The sequence below is a fragment of the Halichoerus grypus genome, chromosome 13 (genome assembly GCF_964656455.1).
Source record: "Halichoerus grypus chromosome 13, mHalGry1.hap1.1, whole genome shotgun sequence".
Classification (NCBI taxonomy): Eukaryota; Metazoa; Chordata; class Mammalia; order Carnivora; family Phocidae; genus Halichoerus; species Halichoerus grypus.
This window is the reverse complement of record NC_135724.1, coordinates 55,128,539-55,144,501: the sequence shown is the minus strand read 5'-3', so window position 1 is coordinate 55,144,501 and position 15,963 is coordinate 55,128,539. Positions and strand designations below refer to the sequence as shown.

At 36.4% G+C, this 15,963-nt stretch overlaps 1 protein-coding gene across 2 annotated transcripts in view; it reads left to right on the top strand.

The window, feature by feature from the left end:
- Window positions 1-15,963, top strand: part of L3MBTL4 (L3MBTL histone methyl-lysine binding protein 4) — a 485,331-nt gene that overhangs the window by 80,400 nt on the left and 388,968 nt on the right. For both annotated transcript variants that reach the window (XM_078060581.1, XM_078060580.1), the window contains exons 2-3: window positions 11,302-11,382; window positions 11,749-11,851. In XM_078060581.1, coding sequence (XP_077916707.1) covers window positions 11,780-11,851 — 72 coding nt within the window. In that variant the 5' untranslated portion in view covers window positions 11,302-11,382; window positions 11,749-11,779. The remainder of the gene's footprint in view (window positions 1-11,301; window positions 11,383-11,748; window positions 11,852-15,963) is intronic.

Below are 15,963 nucleotides of genomic sequence, written 5' to 3'. Positions count from 1 at the left end.
AATTAAGTAGACATAGATGTATGGGTTTTTTTTCTAGAACATCAGTCTATTCAGTTGGTCTGTATGTCTGTCTTTATGCCAGTGCCACACTGTCTTGATTATTGTGGCTTTTTTTCCCCAGTTTTTATTTAAATTAGAGTAAGCTAACATAGAGTATGATACTAATTCAACACTTACATACAACACTCAGTGCTCATCTCAGCAAGTGCACTCCTTAATCCCCATCACCTATTTAACCCCCCACCTATAATTCCCCCCACCCACTTCTCCTCTGGTAATCATCAATTTGTTCTCTATAGTTGAGACTGGTTTTTGGTTTGCCTTCCTCACTCCTTTTCCCCTCCTTTGTTCGTTTGTTTCTTAAATTCCACATATGAGTGATATCATATAATTATCTTTCTCTGATTGACTTATTTCGCTTAGCATAATATCCTCTAGTTCCATTCATGTCATTACAAATAGAAAAATTTCATTTTTTTGAAGGCTGAGTAGCATTCCATTGTGTATATATACCACATCTTTTTATACATTCATCTGTCGATGGACATCTGGGCTCTTTCCATAGTTCGGCTGTTGTGGACATTGCTGCTATAAACATTGGGGTGCAGGTTCCCCTTTGGATCACTACATTTGTATTTTGGGGTAAGTCCCTAGTAGTACAATTGTTGGGTGGTAGGGTAGCTCTATTTTCAACTTTTTGAGGAACCTCCATACTGTTGTCCAAAGTGGCTGCCCCAGCTTGCATTCCCACCAACAGTGTAAGAGGGTTCCCGTTTCTCTGTATCCTCGCCAACATCTGTCGTTTCCTGACTTGCAAATTTTAGCCATTCTGACTGGTGTGAGGTGGTATCTCATTGTGGTTTTGATTTGTATTTCCCTGATGCCAGGTGATGTGGAACATTTTTTCATGTGTCTGTTGGACGTTTGGATGTCTTCTTTGGAGAAATGTGTGTTCATGTCTTCTGCCCATTTCTTTACTGGATTTTTTGTTTTTGGGTGTTGAATTTGATAAGTTCTTTATAGATTTTGGATACTAGCCCTTTAATATGTCATCTGTGAATATCTTCTCCCATTCCATAAGTTGCCTTTTAGTTTTGTTTATTGTTTCCCTTGTTGTGCAAAAGCTCTTTATCTTGATGAAGTCCCAATGGTTCATTTTTTGCTTTTGTTTCCCTTGTCTCTGGAGACAAGACAAGAAGTTGCTGCAGCCGAGGTCACAGAGGTAGCTGCCTGTGTTCTCCTCTAGGATTTTGATGCATTCCTGTCTCCCAGTTAGGTCTTTCATCCATTTTGAATTTATTTTTGTATGTATTGAGTTTTGAAACCAGGAAGTGTGAGTGCTTCTTTTTCATGATTGTTTTGGCTGTTCTGTGGTGGGGTTTTTTTTTTTTTTTTTTTTGCATTTCCATATGAATTTTAGGATCAACTTATCAATTTCTGCAAAAAACCACTTGGGATTTTGATAGAGATTGTATTGAATCTGTATATCAATTTGGAGAATATTGCTGTCTTAAAATTAGTAAATCTTCCAATCTATGAATAAGGAATATCTTTCCATTTATTGATTTCTTCATTTATTTCTTTTTACAGTATTTTATAGTTTTCAGTTTGTAAGTCTTGCACTTCTTTATTAAGCTTATGTTTATTTTTTGATCTTATTATGAATGCAATATTTTAATTTATTCTTGGTTTGTTACTTGCATTTGTATAGGAAAGCAACTGATTTGTATATATTGATCTTTTTAACTTAAAGGTTGAAAATGTATTAGTTCTAATAGCTTTTTAGTTGATTGCTTAGGAATTTTTTAGATACTAGATCATATCATTGTAAACAGAGACATTTTTAATTCTTCCTTTCCCATCTGGGTGCCTTTTATTTCTTTTTCTTGTCTAGTTGCCCTGACTGGAACCTCTAGCATATTGTTAAATAGAAATGGTGAAGAGCAGACATCCTTGTCTTGTTTGTGATTTTGGGAGGAAAGCTTTTAATCTTTTACCATTAAGTATGATATCAGTTGTAGGTGTTTGCTAAACACTATCAGCTTTAGGAAATTCCTATTTTGATGAATGTATTTTTTTTTTTTAAATCATTGAAGGGCCTAAGTTTTGTCAAAAGCTTTTTCTGTGTTTATTGATAGGACTGTGTGGTGTTTGTCCTTAATTCTCTTAATGTGGTATTATACATTAATTGATTTTCTAATGTTAAACTAACCTTCCATTCCTGGTCATGCTGTGCAATTCTTTTATATGTTGCTGGATTCAGTTTGCTAGTATTTTGTTGAGGCTTTTTGAATATCTGTAAGAACTATTGGTATATCGTTTAATTTTCTTGTGTTATCTTTGTTTTTGGAATCGGGACAGGACTGGGTTTGTCTCATAGAATGAGTTGGAAGTACTGTTTCATATTCTCTTTTTTTGGAAGGAGTTTGTAAAGGATAGGTATTAATTCTTTGAATGTTCAGTGTAAATCCTGTGGGCCTAGGCTTTTCTTTTTGGGAAGTCTTAAAATTGCTACTTTTATCTCTTGTTATAGATATATTCAGATTTTCTATTTCTTCTTGAGTCATTTTCAGTAATTTGTGTCTTTTTAGAAATTTCTAAGTTATCTAATTTGTCTGCTTTCAGTTTTCATAGTACATTTGGCCCTTGAACAACATAGGTTTGAACTGCATGGGTCTACTTACACATGATTTTTCTTGATAAATAGGGTAAGTACTGTAAATGTATTTTCTTTTCCTTATGATTTTCTTAATAGCATTTTCTTTTCTCTAGTTTACTGTAAGAATTCAGTATATAATACATATACAGAATACGTGTCCACTGGTTATGTTATTAGTAAGGCTTTGGTCCACAGTAGGCTATTAACAGTTAAATTGTTGAGGAGTCCAAAATTATAAGTGGATTTTTGATTGCATGGGGGATCTTTGACCCAACCCCTATGCTGTTTAAGGATCAATTGTATTTCCTTACAATCCTTTTGATTTTTGTAAGATCAGTAATGATGTAACCTCTCTTATTCTGGTTTTAGTAATTTGAATATTCTCTTTTTTCTTGGTCTAGCTAAAACAGTATGTCAGGCTTTGTTATCTTGTTGACTACACTTGAAATTACCAAGGTTTTAAACTTTTTTTCATATCCAACTCTTTTTGCTTTATATACTTGTATTACTCTTTATAATTTCTTGTTCTTTTTTTTTTTTAAGATTTTATTTATTTATTTGAGAGAGAGTGTGAAAGAGAGAGAGAGCACAAGAGGGGGCAGCGGGAGAGGGAGAAGCAGACTCCCTGCTGAGCAGGGAGCCTGATGCGGGACTCAATCCCAGGACTCCAGGATCATGACCCGAGCCGAAGGCAGTCGCTTAACCAACTGAGCCACCCAGGCACCCTTCTTGTTCATTTTTTAGGACTGTCTTTTCTTCATTTATCTTTTGAACATCCTAAACTTAATTATTAAAAAAAAATACTCATCAATATATATTTTTAAAGATTTTATTTATTTATTTGAGAGAGGGAGAGAGAGAGAGATCATGAGCAGGGTGGGGAGGAGCAGGGGGAGAAGCAGACCCCTTGCTGAGCAGGGAGTCCCAACGAGGAGCTCCATCCCAGGACCCTGCGATCATGACCTGAGCTGAAGGCAGACACTTAACTGACTGAGCTACCCAGGCGCCCTCATTATTTTCTATAATTTAAATTTTATCAGGATGAATTCTTTCCCCCAGTGGCTGATTTTATTGTCTTTCTTAGCATTTGATTTCTTTATGTATTTTTGAATTTTGATTTGCAGATGCACTTGGGGTGAAACGATTTTGTTTTCTTATTCTATACATGCCTACTTCATCCTGGCTTTTTCGTGTTTGTGGTTGCCTATGCCTGGCTCCCTGGAGCCCACTTCATTGTCGGGAGTTAGCATTTGTTCTTCCTGCCTTCTTAGACTCATAGTTATAACCCATCACTCCAGGCATTTGTGGCGGAAGTTCCATTTGGCTCTCATTCACCATTGGTGGAGCCTCCTGCCACCTATTGGCTTCAAGGGGTAACCTGGCTCCAGCACCCATCTTGTGTTGACCGCTGGACTCCTCTAACTTCCTCTGCCTTTCTCTTGCTCTGGAGCCCAACAGACTCAAGGCTTGCCACTTTGTTTCTGATCTACTCCATGTTTACAGAGGGTTGTTTGGTGTATATTTTAATGGCTTTGTTCTTTGTTTAGAGCAAAGGAGTATTTCCTCATCTGTGAAGAGATAGTGATAATGGTACATATGTCCTTGGATTATCATAAGTATTAATTGAAAGTCTATATGTAGAGGGGTTATAGCTATGCCAGGCATATGTGAATATTCAGGTAATGTTAACTATTCATGCAGTTAAGAGAGAGCAGGAATTCATGCAGAAATTGTCAAACTACACTCAGTTGTAATTGTTATTAATTTATTCAGACACCAACTACCATGTATTATTATTGACATTGAGTATCAGTGGATACATTTTAGCCTGGTAGCATCTTTGAAATAGTGGCAAATCAGTGCAATAGTCAGATATTTGTATTTGATATTGTGGTGCTAAATTCACTTTAAATTCTGTGCAGCATCCTAGAAGCAGTTGAAATGTTCTTCCACAGAGCATTTTCTAATCAATGCTAGACATACTCTCCCTCCTGTGAACGAATTGCCCACCTGTAATCCTTTAATGGAATGTATTATATTTCTTATTAATTTATGTATGTTTCTTGTCCATACAGTGAGCATAGGACTTACCGTCTAAACTGGAACATTTTCAGGAGTGGAAGGTGGTGCTATTGATAATTATGCCAGGATGGGGGGCATGATATCTTGGGTTATCCAGGGCAATAATGGCTACTTTCATTACCTTCCTTTCTGGAATGTCTTATGAATCATCCTTATATTCTGCAAAGTACCCATGACAGTCTTGATGGTAACAGGTGGTCAGTAAGTATTTTGTGGAAGAATTACCAAATAGCAAGTGGACATATGCAGGCAGTGCATTATTTTTGTTATTTACAGACTTTTTAAATTTGAAGTATTGAAATTATTTATATGTTTTCTAAATAATAATCTAATTTGTCTGCTTAATTAGAACGTCAGTAACACAAATGTTTGGCAGTATGCATGTGAAAATTCCACTAACTCTGAAGGGAAATCAAACTGATTCAGAGGATTCATTTGAAAAATCAGTGCACTATTACCAAATTTTCTACAGAAATACAAACCATTTCCATATATTATCTGTCTTGTTTTAATATAAAATACTATTAAGAGCGTCTTTAATTAAAATAACTTAAAATCCCGTTGTCTGTTACAGTTAGTGCTTGGATATAGTTACAAAGCCAACATGCACTGGAGAGTAGTGCCACATACTCACTATTCTTCATTTCCTCTTGATTTCTCTGATGTGTTTTAGAGTCCAAGGTTATTCTTCCTTGGCTCTAAAATTTTTTTATTCCAAACTCAGAAAGGAGGCATGTGACCGATGTGACATTTGGGGCGTTTGGGACTGGGCATTGTATTAAGACAATCAGAATAATCCATATATTTTGATACTGTGCAAAGGATATCAGCTTAAATTTATATCAAAAGGAGTGTTCTGTTTTTTTGGTCAGAATACATCTTGCGAATTGACATTTGAAAGGATCATATAAAACCTCCCTGTCTGTCTTTCTGTGTGTCATCCTGTCTTCTGTCATATCACCCATCTCCTTTGTTTTGCATTTGATAGAATATTATATTTGATTCCTTTTTTTGTCTGGCCACAAAACCTTATATGGGCTGTTAGGTATCTTTTATATTTTTGTTTTATTATCTAAAGGGAATCCAATAGTTACTAAATTGTATTTTGAAACTTCTCAGTGGAAAAATTTTCATCTTTTTTCCCCTAATACATAATAATGTGAATTCAGGCTTTCTTGTTTTTTTAAACAAACCAGAGTTATTGAGATAATTACTAGGGATTAGCAAGACAGATCACTTTGGTGGCAGGAGAAAAGCCTTGGTAGCCAGATGATTTCAGTTTGACAAGCCATAGGGTGTTATTAGACGTGAAATGCAAGCTAGCCTTGGCAATGCTTATGTCTTGTGCAATAATACTTTGCTAAAGGCATCAAGTCTAAGCTGTTCATTTGCATAGATGTTCAGAGTATTCCTGGGAGCTAGGTATGATAAGTTGTATTTACATCCTACAAAATGAATGTAATGTTATTGAATTTAGTAGGTAAGTGCCTATCTTAAGGACATATAAATACCAAATGACTGGAAGGAAATGGATATGAGGAAATGTGTTTTGTTTATTTGTTTGTTTTTTTAATATATGAAAGAAAAAGAGAAAGGAGTTGTCAAGTTAGAGAACTACACTCATGCTAGTCAAATAGTACTGTAAAAGGAATAATATGTGGATCAAGAACTGTAACACTAACTTAAGGTGCTTGAGGCTTCTCTGTAATTCAGAGATGTGCTTATGCAATTCAGGGCCACAAACATATACTGAGCCAGAGGCTATGTAGACAATAGAAAATTAAGGATCAGTAATTCACAATCCTTGTCATCAGCCACATAAGGGGAGACCTATATATAAATAAAAATATGTAGTATAAGGTGTTGAATAATGTGACAAAGATAAGCACAAGTACAGTGAATTTTATGTAAGACACACCTGGTCCTTTGGGAGCAGGAGGTAAGCAAGGAATGCTTTTCTCAAGGCCATGAAGTCTCTTTGAGTTGAGTCATAAAAGATGGGTAGGAATTAGATTGAAAAAGGAGAGATGGATAGTAGGGAAGTTGTTCCAAGGTTGAGGGACCAGCAAAAGTGTGGGGCTGAGAAGCAGCAGGGGCATACTGTTCCAAAGAACTTGACAGGAGCGTAAGATTGGAGGTGGTCAGATTTAATAGGAGTAGGGGGAGAAAATAAATTCAAGAAATGTTGAGGAGCACCTGGGTGGCTCAGTCAGTTAAGCATCTGACTCTTGATTTTGGCTCAGGTCATGATCTCAGGGTCCTGAGATGTCGGGCTCCGCTCTGGATCTCCCTCTTTCTCCCTCTCTCTCTCATCCCTCCCCCCTCTCACTTTCTCTCTCTCAAATAAATAAATAAGTAAAATCTTAAAAAAGAAATGTTAACTAGATTAAAAATGAGCAAAACCTGGTGACAGAGTGTATAGATGTGATGTAAAGGATGAAATGATGCTAACTCCTAGGTCTCTGTCTCAGGCAGTCAGGGCCGCCAGTAGCCCAAAAGGTGTCTTTGTTTGAATCAGAAGAAGATGCATTTTCTGAATGGCAGATGTTAAACCTGTGGTAGGGGGAGTGGCATGTGTGCAGAGCAGATTTTGACCTCCACTTGCCCATTGGCTTGGTACTCCTGTGCAGTGTCTGGTCTGAAGAACTGTAAAGGGCAGATGGGGGCAAATGGGTGACCAGTCATGTCATTAGTGCAAATAGGAAGAGAGAGTGGAACTGGGGGGCAGTGAAAGGGGCAATGATGAGCTCAGTTGTGAATGTGTTCAGTTTGTAGTATCTAGGGTCATTGTCCAGGAGGAAGAAGTTTGGGTATATGATTCTAAAACACTGGAGACTATAGATGATTTAGGTCTGCTAAATTTTTTTTTTTTTAATTACGTGTCAGTTGTAGTTAAAATTATTCAAAGTGAATTATTGCTCCAGTGGTACTCATATAATGCTAAGGGGTAATTTCTCTAAAATGGTTAATCTGCTTATCAAAAATGCATTCCAGATAACTTTCAAAGAATGTCTGCTAGTGTTTATTCATTTATTTTTTTAAATTTTTATTGAAGTATATTTGATACACAATATTATATTAGTTTCAGGAATTAACATAGAGATTTGACAATTATATACATTATGAAATGGTCACCACAATAAATGTAGTTACCATCTGTCACTGTACATTATTATAATATTACTGATCTTATTTCCTATGCTACATTTTCATCCCCATGATGTATTTGTTTTATAACTGGAAGTTTGTACCTCTTAATTGCCTTCACTTGTTTCACTCATCCTTCTATCTCCCTTCCCTCTGGCAACCACCGGTTTTTTCTTTGTATCTGTGAATTTGTTTGTTTGTTCATTTGTTTTGTTTTTTAGATTCCACATATAAGTGAATCATATACTATTTGTTTTCTTCTATCTAACTTATTTCACTTAGCATTATACCCTCTAGGTCCATCCATGTTGTCATGAATGCCAAGAATTCACTTCTTTATGTGGCTGAGTAATATTCCATTGTGTATATTTACATATATATATCACATCTTCTTTACCCATTCATCTGTTGATGGACACTAGGTTGCTTCCATATCTTGGCTTTTGTGAATAATGCTGCAGTAAACACAGGGGTGCATGTATCCTTTTGAATCAGTGTGGTTGTTTTTTTGGGGGGGGGATGGGGAGGAGTAAATACCTAGAAGTGGAGTTACTGGGTTGTATTGTATCTCTATTTTTAATTTTTTTGAGGATCCTCCATACTGTTTTCCACGGTAGCTGCACCAGTTTGCATTCCCACCAACAGTGCAAGAAGGTTCTCTTTTCTCTATATCCTCGCCAACACTTGTTATTTATTGACCTTTTTTTTTAAAGTAGGCTCCACACCCAGCATGGAGCCCAACATGGGGCTTGAACTCATGACCCCACAATCAAGACCTGAGCTGAGATTGAGAGTTGATGCTTAACTGACTGAGTCACCCAGGCGCCCCTTTATTGAATTTTTGATAACTAGCTGTTTTGACAGGTGTGGGGTGATATCTCATTGTGACTTTGATTTGCATTTCTCTGATAACTAGTGATGTTGAAAATCTTTTCATGTCTCTGTTAGCCATCTCCTTTGGGAAAATGTCTATTTAAGACTTCTCCCCATGTTTAATTGGATTCTTTGCTTTTTTGGTGTTGAGTTGCATGAATTTTTTGTTTTTGTTTTTTTTAAAGATTTATTTATTATGGAGAGGGAGGGCAGAGGGAGAAAGAGAGAGAATCTCCAGCAGACTCCCCACTGAGAGTGGAGCCTGATGTGGGGTTTGATCCCATAACCCCAAGATCATGACCAGAGCCAAAACCAAGAGTCTGATACTCAAATGACTGATCCACTCAGGTGCCCTGAATTCTTTATATATTTTAGATATTAACCCATTATCAGATATATCATTTGAAAATATCTTCTGTTCAGTAGGCCACCTTTTTGTTTTGTTGATGTTTTCCTTTGCTGTGCAAAATCTTTTTAGTTTGATGTAGTCCTATTTGTTTATTTTTGCTTTTGTTTCCTTAGCATGAGGAGACAGAATTCACAAAAATAATACTAAGGCTGATGTCTAAGAGATTACTGCTTACATTTTCTTTTAGGAATTTTATAGTTTCAGGTCTTACATTTAAGTCTTTAATCTATTTTGAGTTGTTTTTTTGTGTATAGTGCATGAAAATTGTCCATTTTCATTCTTTATTCTTTTGCATGTAGCTGTTCCACTTTTCCCAATACAATTTATTGAAAAGACTGTCTTTTTATCATTGTATTATATATTCTTGCCTCCTTTGTCATACGTTAACTGACCACGTATGTTTGGGCTCATTTCTGGGCTCTCTATTCTCTTCTGTTGATCTGTGCATCTGTTTTTGTTCAGTAACATACTGTTTTGATTACTATAGCTTTGCAATATAGTTTCCAATCTGGGATTGTGATACCTCCAGCCTTGTCCTTCTTTTTCAAGATTGCTTTAGATATTCAGGGTCTTTTGTGGCTTTAAATAAATTTCAGGATTATTTGTCCTAATTGTGTGAAAAATAGCATTGACATTTTGATAGGGATTGCATTGAATCTGTAGATTACTTTGGGTAGAATGGACATTTTAACAATATTAATTTTTCCAATCCATGAACAGAGATTATTTCTATATTTATTTGTTTCATCTTCAGTTTTTTTCATCAATATCTTATATTTTTTAGAGCACAGGTCTTTCAATTCCTTGGTTAGATATTTTCCAAGGTGTTACATTATTTTTGGTGAAGTTTTAAATGGGATTGTTTTTGTAATTTCTTTCTGCTACTTTTTTCATAGTGTATATAAATTTTGTATCCTGTGACTTTACTGAATTCATTTATTAATTCTAACAGTTTTCTGGTGTTGTCTTTAGGGTTTTCTATATAGTTGTCCCTTGAACAATGTGGGGATTAGGGGCACCAATCCCAGTGTAGTTGAAAATTTGCAGATAACTTTCAGCCCCCCAAAACCTTAACTACTAAGAGCCTACTATTGAACAGAAGACTTACTGATAACATAAACAGTCAACCCATGTTGTGTATATTATATGTATTATATGCTATATTTTTACAATAAAGTAAGCTAGAGAAAAGAAAATGTTATTAAGAAAATTCCATAAGGAGGAGAAAATACATTTACAGTACTGTACTGTATTTATGTAGGTGAACCTGTGTAGTTCAAACCTGTGTTGTTTGAGGGCCAGCTGTATATAGTATCATGTCATCTGCAAATAGTGAAAGTTTTACTTCTTCCTCATCAATTTGGATGCCTTTTATTTCTTTTTCTTGTCTGATTGCTGTGGCTAGGACTTAATATTATGTTGAATAAAAGTGGTGAGAGTGGACATCCTTGTCTTGTTCCTGATTGTAGAGAAAAAGCTTTCAGCTTTTCATTGTTGAGTATGATGTAAGCTGTGGTTTTGTCATATATGGCCTTTATTATGTTGAGGTATATTCTCTCTAAATCCAGTTTGTTGAGAGTTTTTATCATGAATGGATTTTGAATTTTGTCAAATGCTTTTCCTGCATCTTTTGAGATGATCACATGATTTTTATTCTTCGTTTAAGTGTCATGGTGATTGACTTGCAGATATTGAACCATTCTTGCATCCCTGGAATAAATCCCACTTAATCATGGTGAATGATCCTTTTGATGTATTGTTGGATTCAGTTTGCTAATATTTTTTTGAAGATTTTTGCATCTGTGTTTATCAGGGATAATGGCATGTAATTATCTTTTTTGTGGGACTTCTGTCTGGTTTTGGTTTCAGGGTAATATAGCCTCATAGCCTGAATTTGGAAGAATTCCTTCTTCTTATATTTTTTTGGATAGTTTGAGAGGGATAGGTATTAACTCTGCTTTACATGTTTAGTAGAATTTACCTGTGAATCCATCTGGTCCTAGACTTTTGTTTGTTGGGAGGTTTTTGATTACTGATTTAATTTTGTTACTAGTCTACTACTATTTATTAACATACTGAAGAATGGTCATGATAAATTGGATTCGTAATTTTTTTGTTTTCTCTGTTCCAGATTGCTGTGCTATGCCTTGTATGACAAAAGTCCTCTCACCAAGAATACCTTTGCTTTGACACTTGTGGACAGTCAGACCATGTGAGTACAGAATCTGAATAGGTAGACTGCAGTGAATCCAAATTGGTTAAATCAACTAAGCAAAAAAGAACCCCCCCCCAAAAAAAAAACCCCACAAAACAACCAAAAGTGATAGATAGACCAAAGAAATAGTATCTATTTTCTTTGGGTTATAAATTCTGGATGAGGTAGAAAACTCATCTCTTTTCCCCATTAACTTATTATTTTAGTGGGGTCTATAAAAGCAACAGTGAAATTTTTATGTCAGCTCATTTTTCAGGGTATTTATGGCAACCAGTTAGAAGTTTAATGAAAGCGTTTTTTGGGGTTTTTGTTATTCTAAAGGGGCAAAACTCCTAAACTTTTTTATGTGGCACTATTTTGCAGAAAAACACTGCTGAGGAGCGCTAAAGTGGCAATGAAACAGCCCAACAGAAAGAGGAAGCTTAGTATGGATTCCAAAGAGCATTTGAATCAGGATGGATGCTTGGTAAGATGTCAGTTCCTGGGCCCTTCCTTCTAGTTTGTGCTCACTGTGGAAATTTACAATGTAATTGTATAGTTTGTGTAACCACAGCAGAGGTTGTTTCTTCAATGACTAGGAGCTGGTTACTTGTGGTTGAGTTATATATACAGAGGTATAGAATATAAATGTCATTAAAGCCTGATAATATTTTAAAGGGTAATATTCATTTTAAAGTGAAAGGAGACCTTTTTTCTTTTATTTTAAGAACATTTTAATGCATATCCTTTGAACACATTTACATGTACATGTATTTTAAATATAGCATATTGCATACATGTAAATCAAATATTGTACTATGTATATTTCACATGATATGGTAATTAATACAGTTATATCTCATGATATTCTGTGACTGGCCAGTGTTGTCCAAGATTTTATGCTGGTATTTACAGACACAGTGCATTGCTATGATAAGATAATTACTTCTGTGAAAAATACAGGATTTATCTTTCATGATAAATGCTTTGATACTTAAGATTTTATCAAATAAAATTTCTTAAATCTCCTTTTCTCTTAATTCCCCACTAAATATAGCACATATAATTTATGTCCTATTAGAAAGAGGTATTTCTCCAACTGAAGGTAATTATTTGATGAAAAATCTAAAAAAATTCTAAAAGATAAAAAGAAAAAATAATTTACCCCCCCCTTCCAAAATCAGTTATCTAACAGTCATTTAAGGAGGAGCTTTAATTTGATGTGGACACATAGACTAAAAGGTTAAGAGTAGTTATTACTAGATGATTGGATACAGATGCTTTTTTATATTGTCTTTCTATTAAAATACTTTACCATTAACATGTGTTACTTTTTGAACTAGAGGTAAAGTTATACATAGGTATAGGAAATTGCCAGGAAGAAAATCCATCAAATATTAGTCCTGGTATATCTTAGTGGGAATTTTAGAGGTCTTGCTCTCCTTCCTTCCTCTCTCCCTCCCTTCCTTCCTGCCTTCCTTCCTTTATAAAGATTTATTTATTTGAGAGAGAGCAAGCACACGCACTTGTGAGTGGGGGTAGGGGGAAGGGAGGGGAAGAGAATCCTCAAGCAGACTCCCCGCTCGTTGTGGAGCCCAGTGCAGGGCTCAGTCTCACTACCCTGAGATCATGACCTGAGCTGAAATCAAGAGTCAGCCACGTAACTGACTGAGCAACCCAGGAGCTCCAAAGAGACTTTTCTTTGTAACGGTGGTAATCGATTATTATCAAGTGAGGGACAGAGATTGTGGATGGAAGGGGGTTGTGTTTGTTAGGGTTCTCCAGAGAAGCAGAACCAATGGGAGTAGTTGACAGTCCTGTCACAATCCCTGTTCACAATCTTTGTCCCTACTTGATAATGATGAATTATATGTATATGGGTATATATTATATGTATATAGGAAGATTTATTTTAAGGAGTTGATTCATACAATCGTGGGGGCTGACAGGCCTGAAATCTACAGGGCAGGTTGGCAGGCTGGAGACCCAGAAAAGAGTTGATGTTGCAGCCTTGAGTCCAGAGGTATTCTGGAGGCAAAATTCCCTCTTCCTTAGAGAGGTCAGTCTTTTTTTCTCTTAAGGCCTTCAGCTGATTGGATGAGGCCCACCCACATTGTGGAGGATAATGTGCTTTACTCAGAGTCTACTATTTGAATGTAAATGACATCTAAAAAATTCCTCACAGTGACATCTTGACAGCTACATGGTATGATATGCATCTTGCTTCTAGTTACCTATGTTCTTTCCCCGTGGCAACTTTTTGTAGTCCTACAAATTTCAAGGTGGCAGAAGTGACCAGGAGACCTCCATAGTGACGATTTTGGTGATAGTGGGCCATTAGAGCATTCTCATTAGTGACCCCTCATGTGCTCTCACCATGTTTTGGTCTGGATTTTGGGGTCTTCATGTGGGTTGTGGTTATGCATTTACATACTGTACTTGGTGAAGTGACAGTGTCATACACTCTTTTTTTAAAATTTTATTTTATTATATTAGTCACCATACAATACATCATTAGTTTTTGAGGTAGTGATCCATGAGTCATTGTTTTTGTATAACACCCAGTGCTCCATGCAGTATGTGCCCTCCTTAATACCCATCACTGGGCTAACCCATCCCCCCACCCCCCTCCCCTCTAAAACCCTCAGTTTGTTTCTCGGAGTCCATAGTCTCTCATGGTTAATTTCCCCCTCCGATTTCCCCCACTTCATTTTTCCCCTCCTTCTCCTAATGTCCTCCATGCTATTCCTTATGTTCCACAAATAAGTGAAACCATATGATAATTGACTTTCTCTGCTTGACTTATGTCACTTAGCATAATCTCCTCCAGTCCCATCCATGTTGATGTAAAAGTTGGGTATTCATCTTTTCTGATGGCTGAGTAATAGTCCATTGTATATATGGACCACATCTTCTTTATCCATTCATCTGTTGAAGGGCATCTTGTCTCTTTCCACAGTTTGGCTATTGTGGACATTGCTGCTATGAACATTGGGGTGCATATGGCCCTTCTTTTCACTACATCTGTGTCTTTGGGGTAAATACCCAGTAGTGCAATTGCTGGGTCATAGGGTAGCTCTATTTTTAATTTTTTGAGTCACCTCCACACTGTTTTCCAAAGTGGCTGTACCAACTTACATTCCCACCAACAGTGTAAGAGGGTTCCCCTTTCTCCACAACCTCTCCAACATTTGTTGTTTCTTGTCTTGTCAATTTTTGCCATTCTAACTGGTGTAAGGTGGTATCTCAGTGTGGTTTTGATTGGAATTTCCCTGATGGCTAATGATGATGAACATTTTTTCATGTGTCTGTTACCAGTTGGCTTCTTTGGAGAAGTGTCTGTTCATGTCTTCTGCCCATTTTTTGAATTGATTATTTGTTTTTTGGGTGTTGAGTTTGAGAAGTTCTTTATAGATCTTGGATACCAGCCCTTTGTCTGTAGTGTCATTTGCAAATATCTTCTCCCATTCTGTGGGTTGCCTCTTTGTTTTGTTGACTGTTTCCTTTGCTGTGCAGAAGCTTTTTATCTTGATGAAGTCTCAAAAGTTCATTTTTGCTTTTGTTTCACTAGCCTTTGGAGATGAATCTTGAAAGAAGTTGCTGTGGCCGATATCAAAGAGGTTACTGCCTATGTTCTCCTCTAGGATTTTGATGGATTCCTGTCTCACATTGAGGTCTTTCATCCACTTTGAGTTTATCTTTGTGAATGGTGTTAGAGAATGGTCGAGTTTCATTCTTCTGCATGTGGCTGTCCAATTTTCCCAGCACCATTTATTGAAGAGATTGTCTTTTTTCCATTGCATATTTTTTCCTGCTTTGTCGAAGATTATTTGACCATAGAGTTGAGGGTCCATATCAGGGCTCTCTATTCTGTTCCATTGGTCTGTATGTCTGTTTTTGTACCAGTACCATGCTGTCTTGGTGATCACTGCTTTGTAATATAGCTTGAAATCAGGCAACGTGGTGCCCCCAGCTTTGTTTTTCTTTTTCAACATCTCCTTGGCGATTCGGGGTCTTTTCTGATTCCATGCAGATTTTAGGATTGTTTGTTCCAGCACTTTGAAAAATGTCACTGGAATTTTGATTGGGATGGCATTGAAGGTATAGATTGCTCTGGGTAGCATAGACATTTTAACAATGTTTATTCTTCTGATCCATGAGCATGGAATGTTTTTCCATCTTTTTGTGTCTTCTTTAATTTCTTTCATGAGTGTTTTGTAGTTCCTAGAGTATAGATCCTTTACCTCTTTGGTTCGGTTTATTCCGAGGTATCTTATGGTTTTTGGTGCTATTGTAAATGGAATCGTTTCTCTAATTTCTCTTTCTACAGTTGGATTGTTAGTGTATAAGAAAGCAACTGATTTCTGTGCATTGATTTTGTAGCCTGCCACGTTACTGAATTGCTGTATGAGTTCTAGTAATTTGGGGGTGGAGTCTTTTGGGTTTTCCACCTGACGCATCATGTCGTCCTCGAAAAGAGAGAGTTTGAGGTCTTCTTTGCCAATTTGAATACCTTTTATTTCTTTTTGTTGTCTGATTGCTGTTGCTAGGACTTCTAGTACTATGTTGAACAATAGTGGCGAGAGTAGGCATCCTTGA